Source organism: Carassius gibelio, chromosome B17 (assembly GCF_023724105.1).
Source record: "Carassius gibelio isolate Cgi1373 ecotype wild population from Czech Republic chromosome B17, carGib1.2-hapl.c, whole genome shotgun sequence".
Taxonomy (NCBI): Eukaryota; Metazoa; Chordata; class Actinopteri; order Cypriniformes; family Cyprinidae; genus Carassius; species Carassius gibelio.
Window position 1 is genome coordinate 19,062,002 of NC_068412.1, and position 25,213 is coordinate 19,087,214.

The window sequence follows — 25,213 nt, forward strand, 5'->3', positions numbered from 1 at the left end:
AGTTCTCCATCATGCACAAGGACTCACCTCGTTAACTCTTTATCCCCCACACACACAGATATGGTCCCTGGATCAGTGATTAGACTTTGCAGTGGTTTGATTTTTGCAGAAGATGTAACTTTGTTTTATTTATAAGCTCATAATGAATACATTACAGAACCAGTGATGAAAACAATAGTTAAAAATAGTATTTTTCGTATTGATAAAGCATTTTGTTCTCTTTTTCAAGCTTCATACAGTGAACTTTTTAGACTTTAATTAAGAGTTTTAGTAAAGGAGATATTCATACACAGTCATCCCCTAGCTCCAGTCATGAAGTGAATTCATGATGTTATTGTCAAAGCTAGCAGGTGTTTGTTTTCCTGAACACTTTCTCTGTCTTCCATTGTTCAGACAATCAGTGTTTATTTGATGCTGTGCTGATTGAGTTTTAAAGATGATATTGCACACTTGACATGCATGTCTTCATGGTGTTTTTTTGTGAGTTTGAAACATTTACATTGTGTTGTATAACATTTTGGTCAATTTAATTTTTTTAATAAAATTGATCTTTTTCCAGTGTTCTCTGAAAGACATACTGTATTTACTGTTTTGTTTTTTAATAAAAGCATTTTCATTTGCATACTGAAAATACTTAATGTTTACAACATAACTGCCTTTTTATTCTTTATGGTGGCAAAAATTTGCTTGGTGACAGAGGACGCAGTGTAGTAATTTGGGCATGTTGTCTTTAAATGAGTTTGACATATCAATAAATAATGGAAGATCCTTACAAAAATATGCATGTTTATTATGCTTTATGTATTTATTTGTTCATTCATTCATTCATTCATTTATAATTTCTGTTTTTATTCCTAGGGTTCAAATGGTAGAGAATGGTAAATCACAGAAACACAAATGTGAACAATTTTAACTTTAAAACACAATGTAATATACAATGTAAATTTTAGAAGCACGTCATTTGATTAGTAAATATATTTGTCTTTGGTCAAAAAAAAAAAAATACAAATCTTAAAAATGTGTCTTATATTTAATGAGAGGAATCTGTCTGTTGGATACAACTGCGACTGCTGGGCATGTGCACATCAATATTGCCCAATTTTTGTCAAGCTGAACAACGGAGGAAGGTGAAGACGTTAATAAAACAGTATCTTATAAGTAGCAAGCTTAATCTATTGTTAACCGAATCTATCCCTTCAGCCGAAAAACGAAAGACATCTGTCATACATGGATAAGGAAGTGTGACGCTGCTGCTCAGCTTTGATGTCATTGGCTATGACTTTTCAGGACAGTCTGTGGTTGGACTATCTTTTAACCCATATTAAACAGCGCATCATGTTAAAAAGTATGTTTTGCTCCTATCATCACATTAGTAATATATTAAGTCAACAATGAAGTGTTGCTATCTTGAGAAAAATGACATCTTTAGCGAGATCCTAATCCTAACCCTAAGCATAACTTCAATGAACTACAAAAAACAGCCCCCTAGTGTTGCCTTTCTATAGATAGAACGACGGAGGCTTGTGGGTAATGTAGTTTAAAACTTTTTATTAACGAAACTAAATAAATTATTTATTTTAAGGTAAACTGGATATCTAAATATGTTTATTGTGCAAACATCTGTGATATATTTGAGAGGCAGGCTGAAATGTAGTATTTTACAGTGAGCAATATTTAAAATGCTTTTATGCCAGCTTTCCACTTATTTCTGAAAACTGAGCTCAACATTATTTTATCAGCATAGCATAAGTAATAATCCTGCCCATTTTCTCTTTGATATGTTAATTGGACTCTGATTTACAGCCATTTGAAATGTACAGTTTTGGGCTCTTCCGGGGGGTGCTACTGGGCCCCTGGGGGTAGAAGGGCAGTAAAACCTACATATATGTATTCTCCTCATCATGAACAACAAACTGAGCTGAGTCACATTTATATCTGACAGTTTTCACAGTCCTCTGTTTTCTATTCTATTCATCATGACTATTATACCTTTTGACAGGACATTGTGAGGCCATCTGATGAAACATGGAAAAATTATAAAGAAATGATTTAATAATGAAAATAATAGATTATTTATTTGATTTTTGAAGTAAATGGCAAGAAATATAATGGATGAACCTGCAACAACTTGCCATTATCTATTCCCCACTGTAAAGCAGTAATCAAGGACAATGTATACACATTGTGATACTTCACTATTACACAAGGACAAATTCATGCAGTGCTAAGAATATTAATTTATATATATATATATATATATATATATATATATATATATATTAGCATTATATATAACTAATTAGCCGAAATCAGTGTAAAAATGTCCTCCTCACCCCCGTATCTTGCTCCTCATGTGCTGGACATCAGTAATGTGCGTGCTCTTGGTTTTAATGCAGTACAAGATCCACGTTGATCATTCCTGCTACATTCTCAGTTATCCGTCAAGTGCTTGTAACAATAAAGCCCATGGCACCATCTTGTAATGCAGAATAATTAATCTTGTAACTCCCTGTATTTCACAAAAAAATGTGCATATTTGTTACTAAAATATAAAAAAATACTTTCTGGTGTACTGATGTCCCAGATGTTATTAATCCGATCAAAAATGTTTGTCTTAAATAAAAAAATAATCCCAATAATTAATATGTTGTTTTTCCAAGTCTAAAATAAACACATATGAGCCTACCTAGTTAAATGATGTATTTACCAAGAATCTTCAGAACACAATATTCACCATTTTCATTTTATTGAAGCATAGACTATAAAGTTGATAAAGTAGCATCAAGACAAATAAGATTCAATGAAAATAATTATCATCAAAGATACATTAACCTCATATATAAATCAGTTCACACAGATGAGTGATGAAATGTCCTTAAAAGTCACAGTCCCATCCAGTCAACTGTGATACAGATCATGTGATACATATAAGACATGAGATACTGTTCCAGAAAATAATGATTCCCATCATCACATCTAAACTGGTTTCATCTCCCCATCGTGTTCTTCTTCTCTCGTGTCTGGAAACAGTTTGTGGTTGATGTCCAGCACTGATGTGGTGTAACGTTTTCTCAGCCAGAGGATCTCTCAGTCCTAAGATCCCAGACCTGAAGTGAAACACACAATGCAGAAGAAGTTGTTTAATGGACAGAGAGCGCAGCTTATGTTCTGTGTGATTTTAGCAGTGTGAGCAACTATGACCCTTGTAGTACTGTACACTTACCATTCTTCAAGCTGTTTTAAGACCTTTTGAGAAGCTTTTTCTCTGAAGACAATTTACCACATCCTCTTCTTTCACTCCTTTCAAGAGCATCACTTGGTCAAAACCCCTCATTTGGCTGAAGAGATCATCTGTACCAATAAAAATACTGCAATAATAATGTCATTCTGCAAGAATTAAGAAAAAGTTACAGAGGCAAAGATCTTGCTCATTAGACTGCATTAGCATGTGTAGTTCTCAGAGACTCTAGAATTCATCTATTGTTGCAGTAAATGTGTTTTTTTTTCCTCTAGAATCTTTCTCCAAAGTTCCTGACTTCTCTCACAAATGTGTTTTAGTCGGTGCAGTGTAATGCCTGGCTTCAAACCAATCAACTATCAATTCACAATTAATAACATAACATTTACAAAACAATGAAATAATGTCAATTGGTGTTTATATCAACTAAACCAATTTCATGATACTTGTCTACTTTTAAAACAGGTGGTGTGTTTTTAAAAACATAATATTAAAAATGTCCAGTCACACTTTGCTAACATGCTGTAATTGTAATAGTATAAAACGAAATCAAGGCTGACATGACCAGTTCTGTGAGAGATCATCATAAAATGTTGTATAACACATCATTGCTTCAACACACACATACCAGAGGACTTCTGTTTGTTTGAGCTCAAGATGGCCATCTTCATTCCTCATCCTGAGCAAATCATTTCCTTGGTCTTCCTTCTCTTCTGTGAAACAAGATAATCTCTACTTACTCTGTGTGCAAATAATATTGCTCATTAAACATAATTAAGTTAATTTAAAGTAAGATTCAGACCAGAGCATTTGAGGAGTAAATGTTGATTAAAAAAAATATTCTAAACAAATGTACCTGGGAAGAGCTGATCATGGCAAGATTCGCTGAGACTCAGTAATAGCTCTTTTAGGTTTTAGGAAGGTTTGTGAGGGTTGGCTCTTCAAATAGCTGTTGAGCTCGATATTTTAGACCTGAAAAAGAAGAACAGCATTATCTCAAAAAAATTCCTGTAAGACAGAAGGAAGGACATATTATTAATTACGTGCAGCTTGTACATTACACCTCTGTAAAGATGCTGTAAAATTAAATGTTAAATGCATCCATTATTGAAAGCAAGTAATTAATAACAAGCTATAGTCATATGAATTCTTTTGATAGTGTCAGATGAGACCGTCCTGGGGCTTGTACAATATCATTCATATCATTCATATCATTCATATAATGGTGATATTGTACAAGCCCCAGGACGGTCTCATCTGACACTATCAAAAGAATTCATATGACTATAGCTTGTTATTAATTACTTGCTTTCAATAATGGATGCATTTAACATTTAATTTTACACTTGTTAAACTGGATTATTAAGACTGTGATGTGTTTAGGGATCATTTTTAAGACTTTGACCCTGTCCAGATACCCACACTTGCAGTCTTGGACACTTGAGAGTGTGTGTACATGACAGTGTGTGAACAAGACTGTCCCTGGTCTTAATAATGCCAAAGCACAGCGTCCTTAACACACACTAAACCTCTCCAATACTGCTCCGGAGCGCTATACAAAGCTTAGTGTATCCCATCATGCATCATGTTTTGGAATAAATCGTCAGACTTTTTGCCGAGATCTCACAAGAGGTCATGGAAAGCTGTCCAATGTACAGTATGTGAAATATTGATAATTAGATATTAAAAATCTCTTTAAACACATAAGTGTCCCATAAGGCAGTGGCTCCCAATCCTGGTCCTGGAGAAGCCCAACACTGCACATTTGAGATGTCTCCCTGATCAAACACACCTGATTCAACTCATCAGCTCATCAGTGAAGACTCCAAGGCAGATAAGAGAGACGCCAAAACCGTGCAGTGCTGGGGTTCTCCAGGATCAGGATTGGGAAACACAGTCATCAGGTCATGAAAAGTTTGACACACACTTGTGGTCATCATGCTCACTCGAACACTAGGCCAAATACAGGAAAGACGTCAAATAAGTAATCAAGTGGTCAAGTGAAAAGATGGCAAGCGTGGGTATTTGGACAGTGCAACAGTTTAAGAAACAACAAATGCTGTACAAATTATAACAGCAGGAATTTTTGATAAAAGAGACAAACTATCACAGACTTACTGCTGCAAATATCTGCCTCCGCAGCTTTCTGTCTTCTCCATTTCTGAAGGAATCCCTCTCCAGAAACACCACTGGGCTGACTGCCTTTACGTCTTTTCAGCTAAAAATATAAATAATAAAAAAGGGGAGAGAAAATAAAATTGAATTATATACAGAATGTTAATAATGATCTGTGAGCAAAATATTTATATATATATTTATATATATATATATATATATATATATATATATATATATATATATATATATATATATATATAAATATAAATATATATATATATATATATATATATATATATATATATATATATATATATATATATATGAAAATAAATATATATATATATATATATATATATATATATATATATATATATATATGAAAATAAATATATATATATATATATATATATATATATATGAAAATAAATAAATATATATATATATATATATATATATGAAAATAAATATATATATATATATATATATATATATATATATATATATGAAAATAAATATATATATATATATATATATATATATATATATATGAAAATAAATATATATATATATATATATATATATATATATATATATATATATATATATATGAAAATAAATAAATATATATATATATATGAATATATATATATATATATATATATATATATATATATATATATATATATATATATATATATATATATATAAACTGATATGAATGAACTGCAAGATGGAAAAATACATGTTTTATTATTTATTTTTAATTTGATTTTTTTTTTTTTTTGGATTCACATTAAAAGGTATTAAAAGCATGGTACAGAACACATGATTACTGTGATATCTGTCATATAAAAGCACATAAAAACACTAGCATTACAGTGATACAAACATAGCTGGTTTGGTGATTATTGTATTGTTGTATTGATTATTAATATATCATAGTAAAACTACAGTTACAGTTACTAATGTCCCATTTACTGTGTTTTAACTTCACATTTCATTTATTATTGTGTCGTGATTACCATGATTTTACTACAAATACAACTTACATCATTGATCCTGAAATTAATAATAATATAAAACGGAATCGAAGGTCTATGGCACGTCACGTGACAGATAGAGTTGAATCAGACTAATTAGCAGCTGTGTTCATTTATTTAAACGCAATGAAACTCAAAGACAGCCGCGGATGACCGATATAATACAGCGATTAAACATATGGCACTAATCTGATTAATAAAGAAGACAGAATACATTTGATAAAAGGCATTAAAAGAGCGTATATACGACTACTCACCCAAACTGTGGAACTGATAGCAAGTATCGCGCGATGTGTGCTGAATGAGACTTCTTGAACGTGATTTCATAGCGATAAACATCTCATGTCCTCGTGTCGAATTCTGACGCCAAAAGTTTCCCACTGAAAGCAATGAAGGTCGTAGTGCTTCGATAGTCGACGCCGAGAGGCACATTTGGCGTCATAAAAGTGACGCTAGGGGCGCTTGACCATGCTTCGGTTTTTGACGCCTTTGGAGTGAGAATGGGTTGGTAAGAAAAATAAAAGTTCATTCAAAATCCATTCCCTACTGCATTAGCACTAATTAGTTGAAAACTAATTTTTGCTTTGATGGTCGGCCAAGAAAGCAACCTATAATTGCTTCTTATAAGAATATGTTTAAGATGCTTGCAAATTAGTATCACATTTATTAACATAAATGGTCCATTAAGCAATTATGTTTTGTTGATTAGTATTTTATTATACAAATGACAAAGTTCATAATATTCACATTAGACCATCAGCTTCATATTAAATGGGTCTATAGACTTCACCAATTCATATTTCTGGACTCACAGGCCTGACATTCCTGGTCATCATGCAATAACCTTGTCTTTATCTGCCCAGCAACCTGCGGTAATATTATTTTCCTCTGTGTATCCATTCATACCCTGACACATTAGATTATTTTTTATGCATTTAATGGGCTCTAATTAGCATTGTTTGTCCATCAACAAGAGAGACCGAAAAGAATTAAGATGTATATTTACTGTAGATATTTACATCAGGATAATGTTATCTGTCTTAATGTATTTAAATTCTCTTTAAGACTGTAATCACAGTGATGAATAATACATGAACTTTATTCAGCTGGTTGACAGATGTGCTGAATAACCAAGTAAATATTTCACACAGGGATTAAGGAGAAAATCTATAGAATCTGGAAAGAGAAATAAGGAAATCACTTTCCCCCAATGCATTTAAACACTCACAAAGATGCATATCCACACAAATTTGCACAATATTTCTCTCATACCCTCCCTCCCTCTCTCATGCACACATTTTCACAAGCACACACCAACTTCTGTCGCATTGCTATGTAGATTCATTCATTAAGGTGCTCATAAGCATACATCCACACACATGTAATCTCAGAGGAGTTGCTGTGGTATCATTGCTCTGCCTGAGCAAAGCACTCGTTTAGCTAATTGTGCTCAATGTTAATGCTGAACCATTTTTATGTGATGCTAAATTATTAAGGTTCATTCATAATTCATAAAACGTAATAACCTCTGAATGCAAGCTTGAATAATGGAGTGGGGATCATTTCAAGCACATTTTTCCGGCTACAACTTTGGCTGGGCCCCAGTTTAAAAATAGACAAGTACAGATGGATTAAAAGGAGGAAGAGGTGCATGATATATTACATCAGTCAATACTGGATTTTTATTAGTTGTTAAGTTTATTAACAATATCGTTCTTTGGGTTGTTTTACAATGGAGGAAAGTGACTGGATGGGAGGAGTTGATGGAGGAGAGGAGAAAGTGGGATGCCATAAGCAGTGTGTGGAGAGAGAGAGAGAGAGAGAGAGATGAGGGACAAACTGCACATCTCCCCCAGGCTTTATGCCACATGCTGAATTCCAGTGATTTATATGCCGATATATCACACAAATCCATCTCTCTCTGACATTTACTCCTCCATCCCACCATTCCTCTAGACTTGATGTTTTCTTCTCCCTAGTCCTCTTTTATGTGTTTCTCCTCATGCTGTAATATCTTTACATATGTTTTGAAGAGGAACTAGGGAGGAGCAAAAATAATGTTGTAGTGTCTGAAGTGATATAGCAAGGGTTGTAAAACCTGAAATAACCTACAAAATACAGTACATGGTTTATAAGAATAATATATGTACAAGATATAATTTTCCCAATCCTCAAGTCATTGAATATGTTTGAATGATTTTGAAGCCCTTATTTTACACCTAATCCTGATTTCAAGGTGGATTTTAAATAGACTTTTTCAAGATGCCAAGCTGTATTATTTATTTGTTTAGCAACTTTTATGCATAAAATTCAGCTCATCATAATAATATAATATAATATAATATAATATAATATAATATAATATAATATAATATAATATACGTTTAGAAAAAAAAACACAAGAATAACAATAAAGACTAATGAAGTAATATATTTTAAAAAATAAGAAAAAGCGACATTCAATAAAATTAATTTTTTAAATCATTTTAAAAAAACAATAATTTCTAAAAAAAAAAAAAAAATTGGTGGTGGGGGGGGGAGTGAGGGGGTTAAGAGTTAAAGGGTTAGTTCACCTAAACTCTGTCATTAAATACTCACCCTCATGTCGTTCTAAACCCGAGAGACCTCCGTTCATCTTCGGTACACAAATGAAGATTTATTAATCTTATTTAATGTTAATTTCAACATTTACTAATGCATTATTCAAATCAAAAGTTGTGCTTGTTAACGTTAGTTAATGCACTGTGAATTAGCATGAACTAATATTAATTGTATTTTCATTAACTAACATTAATAACGATGAAAAAATACAGTAACAGATTTGTTTGTTGACTGTGGTCATTGTTTGTTCCTGTTAATTAATACATTAACTAACATTAACTCATGGAACCTTATTCTAAAGTGTTACCAAAAAATCTTAATTTGTGTTCCGAAGATGAACAGAGGTCTTAGGGGTTTAGAACAACATGAGGGTGAGTAATTAAAGACAAAATTTTAATTTTTGGGTGAACTATCCCTTTAAGCCTAAAGATAATATTACAATAGCAGAAAACAAAGGAGGTTGATGGAAAGTACCCACTTTGACAGGAAAACAAACCTGCGAATGTGTGCGCACTACAGGGTCACCTCCTCTCCTGTTTCATTTATCTGTGCTCTGCTCGCTGTCATTTCAAATCTGCTGTTAGTGTAATGGTCTGTTCTTCTCCACTCTTTTCTTTGCTCCCTCATTTGCTCTCCTGTCTGCCCTGTGACTGTAAGTCGGCTTCCATTTCTCTCTCTTTTCATTGTTTCCCTCCCCCTTTTCTCTATTTCCACATATTTCTCTCACTTTCTCTGTATAATAGAGGTTGTCTGCCTAATGTTAATTGGACTATTTCATATCTATGGAACTGTAAATTGTTTTAAAAGAGAAGAGAGAGAGAGAGAGAGAGCTCTGTATGCTAAATCTAGTTTTCTTCAAGCATGTTAAATTAAAGCAGTTGTCAATCAATTCTATGCTCAAACTGTCTCATTTAAAGTATTTTTTTCCCCACTATTCTCTCAGATGACCTATTTTGGAGGTCAATATTTCCACTTAAAACTCCCATCAATTAAAGCTTCATCATCTGACCTCATGAATATTTAATCTGACACTGAATCTTGTTCATTAGTCATGTGCTTCGGCAATTTTCTGAAATTCTTTTTTAATTATTTAGAACTATGCACTATTTTAGTGCATTGTTACAATTGTTTATTTCACTTTTGTTTGATGGAGGCATTAAAGGCAGCATGAAGTAAAACGGATACTATTAATCTTTCTACTATTTAATCTTTCATCAAAATTTAATAACTTGCTCTGCCTCTGCGACCATCTTTTTGGCCTTGGCTTTTTGGCTCATTCACCAAACTCCTTTAGGCCAGATGACATACTTGATATTCTCTTGACGTCTTGCAGAATTTATCTTAAAAATCCTCAAATTTTTTGTATATTTCTCTCCTTATTCAGATGATATTATTGTTTTTTTATGTTGGCATACAGAATAAAACCATAAACAGTAGCTTACATATAAAAGTGTTTTTGTGGAGGAAAACAAGGGCTTTACAACACCTCTGTTGCATTAAAGTTAAAGCAATTGAGTTGGTTATGGTTGTTTTACTCTGCGGTTATAGAAATAAGTCAGTCTGTTATCTACTGAGTCCAAGACAAACATCTCTGTCTTTATCCATCTTGTTCCATATATTGATATTTTTCAAAACAAATATCTGTCTGAAATACACTTTGCGGAAAAACACATTTGTATTACACAGAATAAAATAATGAATTCAAGGGTGTACTCACACTCAAGCATCTGTATGTGCATGTGTGTGTGTTTGTGTGTGTGTGTGTGTGTGTGTGTGTGGGAGATTGAAAAGCTCCAAAGGCCAAAAAACTCACTGGGAATGAAAACGTCAGTTTTTATTTACGCCAAGATGCCCTGGCTCTTTCAAGGATGTTCTTTTACACGGCAGCCTTGTAGAATTTATGCTGATGAGAGCAGCTCTGCAAAAGGCCCATCAATATCGCGCTAGAACACATTCCCAAACACTACAGTACTTTAGCCTAGAAATATCTCCTGTGCTCTGAAGGCTAACCCTGAAATTCTCAGTTATATATTTTTTTAAACTGACAGGAAAAGCATTAAATGATCATAAATGCAGTCGGATGAAATGCATTAAGTAATAAAAAATACCCATTCCTGTAATTTCCAAATCAGTTTAACAAAACAAATTTTAATCAAACACCACCTTGGAAATTAGGAAGTTATAATGTGTCTCATCAGTGTGATTAAATTGATAGAAAGGGTAATTTATGGATGTTATAGAGTTTGTGAGATTTAGAAATGTGTGTGTTGCCATGTGCCTCAAACTCAATTAAATCTCTGTAGATCTTGAAATCACACTCTTGATCCTCGCTATCTGTGGTCTGAAGTTTGTCTCCCGAACTCTGATTGCTGCTCACAGGTAAAGTATAATTTCAGAGATTGCATGGACCCACAGGTGAGAGAACACGCTTTTGGCCTCCATCTCAGATGATTATGTAGCCAAGAGGCCGCCAATTACGTTTGGTGGAACTGGTGAGTGTGTGATTGCAGACCCAGATCCCTGCAGAGAAGCTTCACCACAAGAGTCACTACCTGAGGACATACTGGTTTATGATGTAAATGAAAACACCAACAAAAACAATCTGTTTTACCTGAAAGAAGTCCCAAATTTCATCACGTGCAAGGTTGGGAACCATTAGAAGAGAAAACAAATGAAATGTGTTCTACTACAGCACCAGTGCAGCCAGAACACTGAATTAATATGAATTAATAACACTGAATCTTTAGTGAAAAACATACAGTATAAAAAAGTCAGAAATCCAGAATAAATACATTTATGGGCATAGTTTTTGTCAGACAAAAACAGTTTAGCCATTGTAATCTGATTCCTAAACAAATGATTCAGAAGGAGAAATCTAGTCCCAAGAATTACCCCAATTTCTTTTTTCAAAAACATTCTGCACAAACAGTGTAGACTGATTCCCAAACTCTTATGACTCTTATTAGTCAGTTCCTTTAACTGAATTAACCCATTGCAGTCCTGAATTTTGACTAGTTCTGCCTGTTTTAAGTGAATTAAATTAAGTGTTTACTTGTAATTAAGGCATGTGACTCTTGAGAGTGATTGGCAATGTTAAGAGTTTTGTATAAAACAACAACAACAACATTTTTGATTGGATTAGCATTGTATCATAAGGCCAAACATTGGACAGAATGCTGACTCTTAAAAGCTTGTCATTAAAACCTCTATGTAAATATGTTTTGAGGGACTTATTAAAATAAAATTTTGCTCGCATTTTAACAAAACTTTACACTTGAACTAGACTTGTATCCTTTTTCTACATTACTTGCTTTTGTTTAGAAACAATGTATTCCTGAATTAAAATACTGTGCTTGTGTTCACTTGACCTCCATCCACAGATGTGCTGAAGCTTCTAAAAGCTTGTATTACAGTTAGAAGATTGTGAGAGCGAGGACCAAAACTCATCCAAGGACTTAAATGGGTGTACTTGGCCCTAAAAAAGATATTCTGTTTCTCCGATTCGACATAAAATTGAAACATTTTAGCAGCAAGACTCTGAATGGGTTTTAACACTTTTTTTTTTAACACAAAAGTTTTGGTTGCTGATTTGTAGACTGTTGGATCGGAGAGATGAAAGCAATCAAAGCCACAGGTGGCCTTATTATTGGCAACTCGCCTCCAACCAAACCAATCACCTCTCCTTTCTCCTGTATAATCTATCAAGATTATTCCGCTTCTGCAGATATAATGATTAATAAACATCCACAGCATGCTGACAGAGCCCTTCCAGAGGCCCCTTAATCTGTTTCCTGTCGCATTGACGACAGCTTGGGCTGTCACACAGGAAATTGGAAAAGCTTGTGTTTGGATGCATGCAGGAACAGCGCACTAAGATTTTAGACAGCATTTATCAGCCCGACAGTTCTGCAAGCTCTCGTCCTCTACCTTTTCTTTCTACTGCTTCTTCCCATCAGCTGCCTTTCTCTGACAGCCTGGTTCACACTGTCACTTCCACTAAAGCAGTTCTTCATGCTATGTATGTGTTCTCTCCTCCTTCCCCTCTATCTTGTCATTCATGCCTTTCCTGGCTGTTATCTTGTGCTGCCCTTCTCTCCTGATAAAATGACTGAGTGGTTCTTTACCCTCTGTACTTTTTCTTGCCCCCTTGCTCTTCTCTCTCTCTCTCTCTCTCTCTCTCTCTCTCTTTCTCTCTCTCACCCGCTCTCTCTTAGTCAGCTTGCATTAGTGCACTAACTAGGGAGTCAACAATTTCTATAGCTGTCACAAAAATAATGATAAAATATAGTGAAGTGTCCCTTAAGTTCCCTGAGGTAAAGCACAATTTTAATTATATTCCGTTCAATTTTATATGCATGCACACACATAGACACCATATTCTACTGATGATGATTTTTTTAATTACATTTCTTTTTTTTTTTACTTTTTTACATTTTATTTTGTTCTGTATTTACGTTACCAATCCTAAAAGTACCAAGAATTATTTAGTATATCATTTATATATTATTACAGTTCGTTATTTGGAATTAGATTTGTATAGTTTATTCTCTCTTTAATTTTAGTTGAAATTTTTGTAATTGCATTTTCATTAGTTTTTGTTTTATTAAATATTAATTTGTCATTTTAAATCTTCAAGTTAAGCTAAATGAAAATAATAAATGTTGCCTTGCCAAGTACTTAAAATAAAATAAGGTTTATGGTTTTTGTTTTTTTACCTAATTTCATTCCAGTAAATATTTGTTTCATTTCAAGTACAAAAATGTTTTACATGATTTTATTGAACAATGCTACCATAAATGAGACATGATAGAAAAAATAATAAAAGACCCCGTTTTTATTGCTATTTATTTGTTAAATTATGCTCTGCAATTTTTTTACCACTAATATTTATATTTAGTAGTGTATCTGTTTTTGTTTAATGTCTGAATGCTATTTTAATGTGCGACCTCATAATCATGCTACAGGTAACTGTGACATTGAGTCACAAATGTCACAATTTTTAAAAGGCCTTTGGTAGTGATCAAATAAATGTTTATAATAAAGGCTACTGCTTTATGCCATAGGGAACTAGCGAGTGGAATGTGACATAGCTTCTTACCCCTCTCGTTTCCCTTAATATACTCTCTCTCTTTCACTTTATGATTATTTTTTTCACTGATTCAGATCCTCTAGTCACCTCTTACCGGCAGGTTCCCCTGTAATTCTGATGCAGCCTGAACAGGACACAGTCTGACTACAGCTGATAATGGAGCTGCTGATTAAAGAATATGAGGCAAGGCTGTACTGAGCTTGCAGGTGTCATTCCTCCAGTCTAGTGCTGTATCACCGGCAGAGCACAGATGGGTGTAATGTCCCAGAAGACAGCACATACATCAATGTGTGCCCTGGAGAGAGCTCCAGATCATAACCCTCAGCTCTTTGATGCAAATGTTACATTTGATAGGGTAATTGCAAGCGTGGGCTTAATCCAATTTTACGCCCAAAATTACACCCAAGCAGGTCTACTTATAATATGGGATAGGAATGATAAAATAGCATTAAACTAGATTTAAATAAGTACTTCACCCCAAACACTCACTTTTAATATTCCAAAACCATTGTCTAAAAGCAATAAGCCTACTAACAGTATGCAGGCCTATGGTTCTATAAAATATAATCTGTAAGTAGCTACTACTAAACTGTGGTTATGCTACTGACTCAGTGTTAATAAAGCTTAATATAATGTATTATAATATAATACAATACATTTACATACATTTTATTGTGCTTGAAAATTACCTATAAAATCTGTGTGTGTGGGGGGGGGGGTGAAGTCTTTCGCTTTTAAAATTAATAATTTTACTCATCGTACATCGTAGTTTATAAAAGATAAACTGTAATTTTACGCAGGCACAGGTTTGGACAGCACGCCCGGCGCGAGGACCCCTCAGCATCCGAATATGGCGGCGGTCACAAGGCTGTGCTGTGTCCTCCGGTTGTCATTTGAAGGTGCATTTTTAATAACTCTTGTTTTAATTAACGTTTGTTTTTACCTTTATTGGTGGTTGTCTTTGAGTTTGGTGAGAGCTCCATGTAAATAATGTGTAGTTTATAAGAGGTTTGAAGATCAAGCTAGTGTCAACATGCTAACAGTCACCGTCAGAGCAGAAAAAAAAATGTGATGGTTTGTTAAAATATAAATAAATACATAACTCAAAAATTATTTTATGCCTCATTCAGATACTACAAAATGTCTGCCCTAACCATCATGGACATCTCTGCAATAGCTGTCAGTAAATTGTCACAGTGACCTCTGAAATTTGAAGCATGTGACGCTTATTTTAATGTGTAACGTATTATTATTTTTGTTGTTGTTGTTATCATTATCATTCATACGTAATGTCTCCTTTGAATTGTTTTAAAAATCTTCATCATTCCATATCTGACGTATGAGAATTCTGACCTTACATGATGTTGTGTGAAAAACTGCAAGTAGCTGCTAAGTATGTCAAAGTTTTTTCTTGTGTTTAGTGTACTATAAATGACTAATGTATTCAGTATTGCAGTTTCAGGGGCTTTGACCTTAACAGAGAAGCAGATAAAGCCTTTATCAAATGTTTTGTGCACAATAGATGTACTCTTTGTTTTTATTGGTTTGTTTTTGTGGTGGTTTATGCACTGTATAATGCATGTATATGCATCTCCCAGTGATCTGGAAGGTATTGTGCATGAGGTGTGAACTAAGATTTCAGTAGAGAGGTGGCATAAGCTTCTAACCGCTTAGATGCCATGTTTATTAGATATTACAAATAATAAAAACTGTACTTTTAGGTGTTGAATATACATGGATGTGTATAGTCAGTAGAATAGATAGTAAATTCTGTGTATCTGGTTTTGTGCTGTATACTGGTATAGATCAGAATGTTTAATTTTTCTTTCCTGATATGCCCTGTCCTCTGTCACGCTTGTCAACAGGTGTCGGAGCTCTGAGAGCTCTAGGGGGCGCTGCTCACCTCTCCCATTTGGCCAGCAACCGTCCCCCCCAGTATGCTCCAGTCACTGCCGCCCTGCAGCAGAACAGACATTCAAGCTTCTTCAACAAATGTAAGGAGCTATGATATTCTTTGTTTGATTTTAGTGAGTGTCAATCAAGATCCCGGAGTGATGGTGCCTGATTGCTTCGGGATCAGGGTTGGCAGCACATAGGTCACAGGTAGTGGTCGACCGATATAGTTTTTTTGACAGCTGATGCTGATATCTTGGAAAGCAGGGGGCCAATATAAAGCCGATATTCTGCCAAGAAGAAAAACTTATCGGCCTTGGTGATATATCGGTCGACCACTAGTCTCTCGATCTGTAAAATGATTAAATTACTGTGGAAGATGAGTAAAGCATTCAATAAGCAATATCAATAAGCAAAAGAAATCAATATAGTTTTATTTTATTTCCATGTGATTGAACGAGACCACAGCATTGGCATGCAGTTCAGGGTTATAATTAAACTCCTTTTTTGTTCATTGAAAAAAAAAACTGTAACAAAATAAAAACTAAAAGAAAATGTTGAAATAACTTTAAACACTGAATTTATTAAAAGCTAAAACTATTACATAGCAAAATAATTAAAATTACAGTAAAATAAAAACAAAATATCAAAAAATAAGAGCTAATTCAAAATGATGATAAAAATTATAATGGTATATAAATGATAAATTAATGCTTATCTCAGGTGTTTTTTTATATTTATTTTATATATCGTTGGTCTGTATAAATACTGTAGGGACTCTGGAGTGGGTTTATGCATGCTTTGCTTCAACGAGAATTATGCTAATATGGAAAATATTGTAGAAGTGAAGCACAGAAACTGTTTTGCAGAGTCACCAACTGTCTTTGCTGGACCATGAAATCAGACTATATGACTTTTAATTTAAATGAATTTCTTTTCAACCTCTTTTCCTTTAATATATGCAATCTTTGTTGTTCCCCTAACCTCTTCATTGAATAGTGCAAGCTTAGAAAATAATACAGTTATAAAGAAAATCATCCAAAACCTTTTGTTTCTTTTGTTTTCACTTAAAAAACTGCATAGGGATGTGCCTTCATCGTCTTTCTTGCAGATGGTGTGATTGCATGTACGGACATGAGTGTGTGCGTCAGTGTGTTTTGGGGATGTTTGGTTGTCAGATAGAATTATGATATTTCTTGAATTGCTTTTGTTGGAATCGGATGCTTCATTAAGCTTGGCAGGCCTCTCGGTCTCATCTAATTAAGTCCTAATTAAATCAGGACAACATCAAACAACTCCCAACATCCCAGATTACCCAACTCCTCTAAACACACACACACAGAATATACTGTAGATGAAAGTTCATAATTTCAGGGAAAAACCAACAGCTGGAATTATTTTACTGTGCAGTCGTTATCTAAATACACAGGTTAACACTTTATTATTCATTCTTCATCATATTAGAGTGTGTATGAGTCTAATAGACTGTATTAGTGATGTGATTGTAGGTGTGTGATTCATTGACATCCATTTCTTCCCTTAGTGACAGCTGATGAGCTTTGGCGGGGTGTCTTAGCTGAGTCCGGCGCTGGAGCCAGAAAGGGAAGAGGAAAGAGAACCAAACGTAAAGTAAAAAAAGATCTCAACCGAGGCCAGAACCTTGGAGAAGGTACATCCTACCTATAATATCCTCTCATCTGTGCCTGCTTCACAGCATTTACAGAACACGGATTTAAAAACATTTTAAGGGGCTTTGTTTTACACTTTTATTGCTTGTACTTATAACATTATAATTTAAATAAAGATAATTTTTAAAGAATAAAATCATAATTTACATTTGATTTATTATGAGATTTTGGGGCAGGGGGATTTGGGGCCATTAGATTTTTATAAATGTTTTTGAAAGAAGTGTCTTATTCTCGCCAAGGCTGTTTTATTTAATCGAAAATACAGTAAAAACAGTAATATTGTGAAATATGTTTACAATTTAAAATATTTTACCAATTCAAAATAAAAGTTTTCTGTTTCATTATATTATAAAATGTAATTGATTCTTGAAAATTCCAGTCTTTAGTGTCTTTAGTGGTCTCTTTAGAAATCATTCTAATATGCTAATTTGGTGCTCAAGAAACATTTCTTATAATTAATGTAAAGAGGCAAAACAACTGCTTTTGTGGAAGCCATGATGCATTATTTTCAGGTTTCTTTAATTAATAGAAAGTACAAAAAAAAAAAAAAAAACTTTTGTAATATTATCAATGTATTTACTGCCACTTTTGATCAGTTTAGTATTTGCTAATTCAAAGTAGTCATGTGATTTAAAAAAAATTAAAAATAAATTCTTACTGACCCCAAATCTCATCATTCTCTGACCCAAAGAATTAAACTTTGGCTATTTTGTCTACTGTTTGTTACTTTAAGACTTCAAATGTGAGCATGTAAATGGTGATATATCATTTCAGCCAACAAATAATACTGAATGAGGGGACTGAGTGAGCTTATGTAGCAAATGTTTGGATAGTAAATCAAACATTAAGGAAAATGCCATTTGTCTGTTTTTAATCATACAATGCCTTAAAAATAACTTATTTTATTGCTCAGCAGTTCTAGTTTATTCTGGACAGATTTAAGGCCAGCACTACATTAAAACGGCTATTAACAGCAGTCACCATTAGCTGTCCATTTCAGTCGGTAGCGTTTCCTGAAGTTGCCAGTTAATGAATATCAATCACAGCTCAGCTTCAAGTTCAGAGGTTTATATCTGCCGTCGGAAGGAACCCTACCTTCTCCTAAACTGACATCACTCACAGAGCGCCACAGTTATTGAGTGGCATCATTTACTTTCACTTAAAAAGACCTCAGGGGAATCTGTCGATTTATTTTTCTCCCATTCTCACACTTGCTCATGGAAGATTTTCTTGAAAGCAGGTAGAAACCGATAATAGTGTGTAACGTGTGTTTTTGTGATTCCATGTGTGCTCTTTAGGTCGTGCAGGCTACCTGTGGCCTGGTCTGAATTCTCCAGTGTATAGAGATGGGTCCATCCAGAAACCATCACAACGAGGAGAGGCAGAGCAGAAGGAGGTGACCGCAGCTCTGGAACGCCAGAGGGATGAATGGGACAAACGCAGGAAGACTAAGATAAAGAGAGAGAGGGGCTGGACCGGCTACTCCTGGGGTGGGATCAGTCTGGGTCCGCCAGATCCAGGGCCTAATGGAGGTGTGTTTGTGTGTGTGTTGAACAGCTCTTTGATTTGTCCCATTCTACTGAAAACACTTTATTCAATCATATGCATGGATGTATAGTTGATTTACTAAGGATAGTAAAACAGTTTGCTGAAAACATAGTTGAATGTATGGTGCAACACCTGCATCTACACTCTTTGGTTGCTTAGACACTCACACACAAGCAAACGAGATGCAGAAAGTGCAATCTGCTTGTAATTTACACTGCTGTTCATCTCTGTTCTGCCGCTCACCATCTTACTGTGCGAATAGATTTCCTGTCGTACGATTGGCCAGAGGGATGTGGGTGCAATCTCTAGTAGTAGTGGTGATGGATTGCCCAGTGAGGGTGAGGCCTGGAGTCTAAATCATGTCTAGATCTGCTCCAACAACTTCTCACCCCTGAGTCACCACAGCAACACCCCCTCATTAAATCGAGGAAATATGCTTGTCTCTTGCGGGCAAAATGAAACACCTGTAATGAGTTACTGCGGCAGCCTCAGCGCCCTGGGGTTATAGGTCATAACAGATCGCTTACCTAATCTAATTTAACACGTTTGCTGTCCCTGATCAAAAACAAATAGGCTGTGTGAGCCGTTTTTAGCTATCTCAACCTGTGCCGATGACCTTTGGTGTTTTTTGTTGTTTATAAAGACTTTGCTCTGTCCCTTTTTTCCCTTCAGAAACATATGAAGATTTTGATTCACGCGTGATAGAGGTGAGTACAACTGGACCATGCATCTTACTAACATGAAATTGCATCAAAACAAATTCCATAATGTTTTGAATTTAAGATTGAGAAGGAATATTCTGCATGAAAAGATTTTTGTATGAATTAGGATTCTATTGGATTTCTTAAAAAAAAAAAAAAAAAAAATAATGAATTATTGATTACCTAATATTATTTTTCTTAAACCTGTGAGAAGTGACTCATTTGATCTGTTTTATCTTGTTGCTCCAATGATAGCCATTCCAATGCCGTTGTGAATTCAGACAAAATATATATTTAATTAAAAAATTAAGGAAATTAATGCTTTTATTTATCAGGAATATCTTAAATTAATAAAAATTAACATTAAAGAAATTTATGAAGTTGCAGAAGATTGCTGTGTGATACAAACGCTCTTTCTATTCATCAAAAAAAAAAAATCTCTCCATCTATAATCAAGATTAACAGTTTTCAACATTGACAATAATAAGAAATGTATTTTGAGCAGTAAATCAGCATATTAGAATGATTTCTGTAGAATCATGTGACAATGAAGTCTGGAGTCATGGCTGCTGAAAACACAGCTTTGCCATCAGAGGAGTAGAATACAATTTAAACTGTAAAACGCTTAATTTTTCCCTTGGTTTGTTTTTACTGAGGTCGTCACAGTGTATTTTGGGATTGCTTAATGCACAAAGGCTGCATGCTGTGTTGCCTTAGAATTGCCAAAATGAGGTAATTTTGCTGCCTACTATTTGGAAAGAGTCTTTATGTTGGGAAAAGACCTTATAATGCTGTTAGGAACAGAGCTAGTATGTGTGTGATGATGTCAAAGAGATGTGCTTTGGAGATACAGCATCATCTCTCATCATTTTTTAATTCAAGAGAAAATTGTATTTGTGTGAATCTCCCTTGTGATTGTGATTGCATGCGTGTATCTCAGAGCTTCTGAACCACTCTCTTAAACTCCGAAATGGGAGGCAGTTGGGGCACAAAATCTGCTCAGCACAAAATTACCATGTAGTGTGGAGTGTCTGGAGAATTATCTAATTATACACAACAATGAACGGTTGATAAACAAATCTCTGTATAGTGCCCCTGGCTGGCACCACAAGGATCATTTGGCAGAAATGTTGCTGAGTTTAGAATGGAAATCAGTACAGCAATTCACCTCGGGTCCTCGTCTCTTTTACTTTACTCCGTTTTCCATGTTGTCTTTCTTTTGTCCTCTGATTCTTTCATTTCCATAAAGCTTTGTTGGCAAAGAAGTGGACAGGTTTACAGCCAAAGTTTTTTCTTCCCTATCTGAACATTGCAAGAAATCAAATGGAAGGCTGATGATTAAGATGAAGTGATCTACTTTCTTCTTGCTCGCATTAGCTCTGTTCCAAAACCTAGAGCGCTACCTCATTGCTTACTGCCTACACACGCAGTTGTCTGAGACACCTGCCTCTTAATTTAAATGAACCTCATAAATGACTTGGAACTTTCAGGACCTGTGTGCATCATACACTTTAAGTGAGATCCAGAGTGGGGTTTCAATGCAGACTTGTGTGTGTGTGTGTATGTATATATATATATATATATTAGACTCTGGGTGAAATAGGTCATTTTATTATTTTTTATTTATACATTTTATTTTGTATGGGAGCCCATTTCTGCTTCCATAATTTCAGCTCCCAATTGCACATTTTGCTGTTTGAGTTCAGTAAATTTGTAAATGTTTTTGAAAGAAATTTGTTCACCAAGGCTGCATTTGTAAGAATACCTTAAAAACAGTAATACATTGAAACGTTATTACTATAATTTTTTATATTAATATTTCATATTATTAGTATTAATCAATATATTTAAAAATGTAATTTATTCCTGTGATGCACAGCTGAATTTACAGCAGCCATTACTCCAGTGTTCGGTGTCACATGATTAATTGAAAAATCATTTTGATATGCTAAAGAAACATCAATAAATATTTCTCATTATTATCAATGTTGAAAACATTAAAAACAGCATTTATTTGAATATATATATATATATATATATATATATATATATATATATATATATATATATATATATATATATATATATATATATATATATATATATTCAAAATATATAATTTGAAATCGTAAATAAAATATAAAATAAATAAGAACTAAAGTAATAAAAGTATTACTGAATCAAATGCACCTTTGATTTTTTTTTTTTTTTTTGCTTTAGCTTGTAATCGTATGTTACAGAATTGCTGTCTCTGCAAAAGTTGCATGCAGTGCTGCCGAAAGGATAGGATCTTAGCAGACCACATAATTAAGTTACCTAACCTTTGGAACAGAATTCACACCAAGAGCATCTCTGTGATGCCTATGAAGTATGAAGACAGCTCAGGTTTTGAACAGAACAGTTCTATCTCTCTGTCTTCCTTCATTTCTTTCGTACTGTCATTTTGATTGACATTTTAGGGCCGCTGGCACTAGTCACTAGAATGAGCCACCACAGACTGTGAGTCAGACCCCCTCAGTCTTTTGCAGTGTCCAGCACATTAGCTCGGAGTCTGGACAACTATATTTTGCATGTGATCGGGCACATGGCAGCGTGTCACCCTCACATTGCCCCAGAGCTTAAGAGATAACTCAGTATAGACACACTGAAGGCCTTGCACAGAAATTAAGACTATTCACGGTTCTCCAGGACCTCTGTCTCTGTGGACTCAGATTAATTAGAAGTGTTTCTGAAAAGCTTGGAGACATTATCAGGCTTGCATTTAAAGTGGCACTCTTTTCCCTCCCTCCATCCCACTGTCAACTGGGGGTCCTAGAGAAGGCACGAGTAAAGTCTGAAAGAGCCCAAGTACTCATAAAGCCACATTAATTAAGCCAACTATTTCTTGTAAACTCAAGAACTTCTCCCAAGGACACGCAACGTCTGCCAAGAGAGAGGGAAGAGAGCCATAGTGCTCTAGAGTGGATGATACATGAGCAAGACTGAGAGAGTGAGACAGACAGAGCAGGGCAAGAAATATGGCTGATAGTTAGAAGAGAGTGATAAAAAAATGTAACGGTTATGGAGATAGATTAAAGCAAGAGGAAGACTTTTAGAGTTTTAGGCCCCCATCTGCAGTTCATCATGTCTTGTAATGGTTAAATGATCTCATTCTCTTTTTCTGTATCTTAAACACCATTTTACATTGTCTAGTCAAGTTTATTACTTTGATTTTGTTGTTGCACTATTATTAGGCATGTTTTACACTATAAAACTGACTACTGTGAACTTGACTACATTGTCAGCAGACTTTACTGTTCTGTTATAGTTATAAAACACTGGATCATGAGCTATAAAAGAAAAGAAAACGGTGCAGTGCTTCACTGTGGACCATGCAGCAATTTTATTTATGTAAAATTAAAGTGAAGCACAGCTCGATAGTTGCCATATGATGATTTCAGTTTTATTTTTTTTAGCTTTATACTGTAGTTAAGTTTACATTTGTAAATATTTTACACTGTGGTCTAGGTTAAATTGTCAGCATATTTTTCAATGTAGTTACATTGTGTAGGCGTATTTTACACTGCAGTCAAAGTTGCATTGTTTTTGTACCTTGCATTAGTCAAGGTTAAAGTGTATATTTTTTTTAGTGTATATTTTACGCTGTAGTTACATTACATTGGCATATTTTACACTGTAGTTAGTATGATCATTGTATGTATCATTGTAGCGTTGTTTTAAAATATTTTCCACTTTGGTCAAAGTTACTTTCTAGACATCATTTACACTTTATGCTTAGAACCAAAACAGGCATCATATACATATTTTCCCCCTAAAAGCAGATATCTGTTTGTCGATTGCACATACAGTTTCTCACCAAAGTGATTTACATATTATTAGTTGTTCTCTTCAGTAGTTATTAAGAGATTTAAAAAAAAAAAAGTGCTGCGACACCCATATTTCCAACAATATAGTAAAATTGCTGTGATTACAATGGGGATTTGACGAGAGAGATTTAATAATCCTGCCAACTAATATGTCTGACACAATATCTATGGTGTTGAGACTGTGGTACATTTATAAAAGCTAATTAATAATAGCTAATCAGCAAAGATGAACACACTTGTATGCATTTTTGGTTCCTGGGCAGCATGCAGAGGTGGAGTGGTTGCATTTCATTTAAATGATAATTGCGGGTTGAGAGAATGGTTGTAGTAATTGCATAATGACATGACCAAGACCAAGAAAGCTAATGAGCAGATGTGCATGTGTGTCTATACAAACCCCTGTCATTGTTTGGATCCGTTTGTGTTCAGTTTTCCATCAGAGGACAACTGCTCTGCTGTTACTGATGTGTGTGTGTGTGTGTGTGTGTGTGTGTGTGTGTGTGTTTGTGTGTGTGTGCTTGTGTAAGCGGTCTGAACAGATGGCATGTGTTTCACCATCACACTGACAGAATGCAGGTGGGAGTTCCCACCCATCTCTCTCTCTCTCTTTTTAAGTAAACATTGTTCTTCTTTTTGTCCCCATCATCATTTTCATTTAGTGCTTTCAATTAAACCATGCAGTGTCCCATAACTGAGAACTCAGGGATTTAGAAACCGAGAGAAAGATTGCGGTGGATCTTAGAGAGAGTGTCAGATGCTATAACCTCTAATGATTCCTGTGAGTGTATTGATCAGTCAGTCATGTGTGTTTCAGTGGATTCACATACAACAGAGTAGGCACTAGAGATACAGATGGGGTTGTGGATGACTCTTTTATTTTTTTTCTCTGAGCAATGTTTATAAACACTCTCTTGCCACTTTATTAGGTACACCTTGCTATTACCGGGTTTGGACCCCTTTTGCCTTCAGAACTGCCTTAATTCTTTGTTGGCTTAGATTCAACAAGGTGTTGGAAACATTCCTCAGAGATTTTGGTCCACATTGACATCATAGTATCACACAGTTGCTGCAGATTTGTCGTGTGCACATCCATGATGCGAATCTCCCATTCCACCACGTCCAAAATCTGCTCCATTGGATTGAGATCTGGTGACTGGAAGCCAATTGAGTTCAGTGAACTCATTGTCATGTTCAAGAAACCAGTTTGAGAGGATTTGCTTTGTGACATAGTGCATTATCCTGCTGGAAGTAGCCATCAGAAGATGGCTACACTGTAGTCATAAAGGGATGTACATGGTCAGCAACAATACTCAGGCTGTGGCGTTTAAACGATGCTCAATTGGTACTAATGGGCCCAAAGTGTGCCAAGAAAATATCCCCCATACCATAACACCACCAACACCACCCTGAACCGTTGGGACGGTTGGG

At 34.7% G+C, this 25,213-nt stretch overlaps 1 protein-coding gene and 1 long non-coding RNA gene across 3 annotated transcripts in view; one reads left to right on the plus strand and one right to left on the minus strand.

Annotated features, from left to right (window-relative positions):
• Positions 1 to 4,755: 4,755 nt before the first annotated feature.
• Positions 4,756 to 6,880, minus strand: LOC127976743 (uncharacterized). The gene is made up of 3 exons (XR_008157921.1): positions 6,657 to 6,880; positions 5,357 to 5,456; positions 4,756 to 5,191 (listed from the first exon to the last, which is right to left on the minus strand). It is a non-coding gene; the product is annotated as an uncharacterized LOC127976743 (long non-coding RNA).
• An 8,004-nt stretch (positions 6,881 to 14,884) lies between these two features.
• mrps5 (mitochondrial ribosomal protein S5) overlaps positions 14,885 to 25,213 on the plus strand; it is a 55,562-nt gene continuing 45,233 nt past the window's right edge. For both annotated transcript variants that reach the window (XM_052580459.1, XM_052580458.1), the window contains exons 1-5: positions 14,885 to 14,988; positions 15,955 to 16,083; positions 17,526 to 17,651; positions 18,969 to 19,202; positions 19,891 to 19,925. In XM_052580459.1, coding sequence (XP_052436419.1) covers positions 14,940 to 14,988; positions 15,955 to 16,083; positions 17,526 to 17,651; positions 18,969 to 19,202; positions 19,891 to 19,925 — 573 coding nt within the window. In that variant the 5' untranslated portion in view covers positions 14,885 to 14,939. The remainder of the gene's footprint in view (positions 14,989 to 15,954; positions 16,084 to 17,525; positions 17,652 to 18,968; positions 19,203 to 19,890; positions 19,926 to 25,213) is intronic.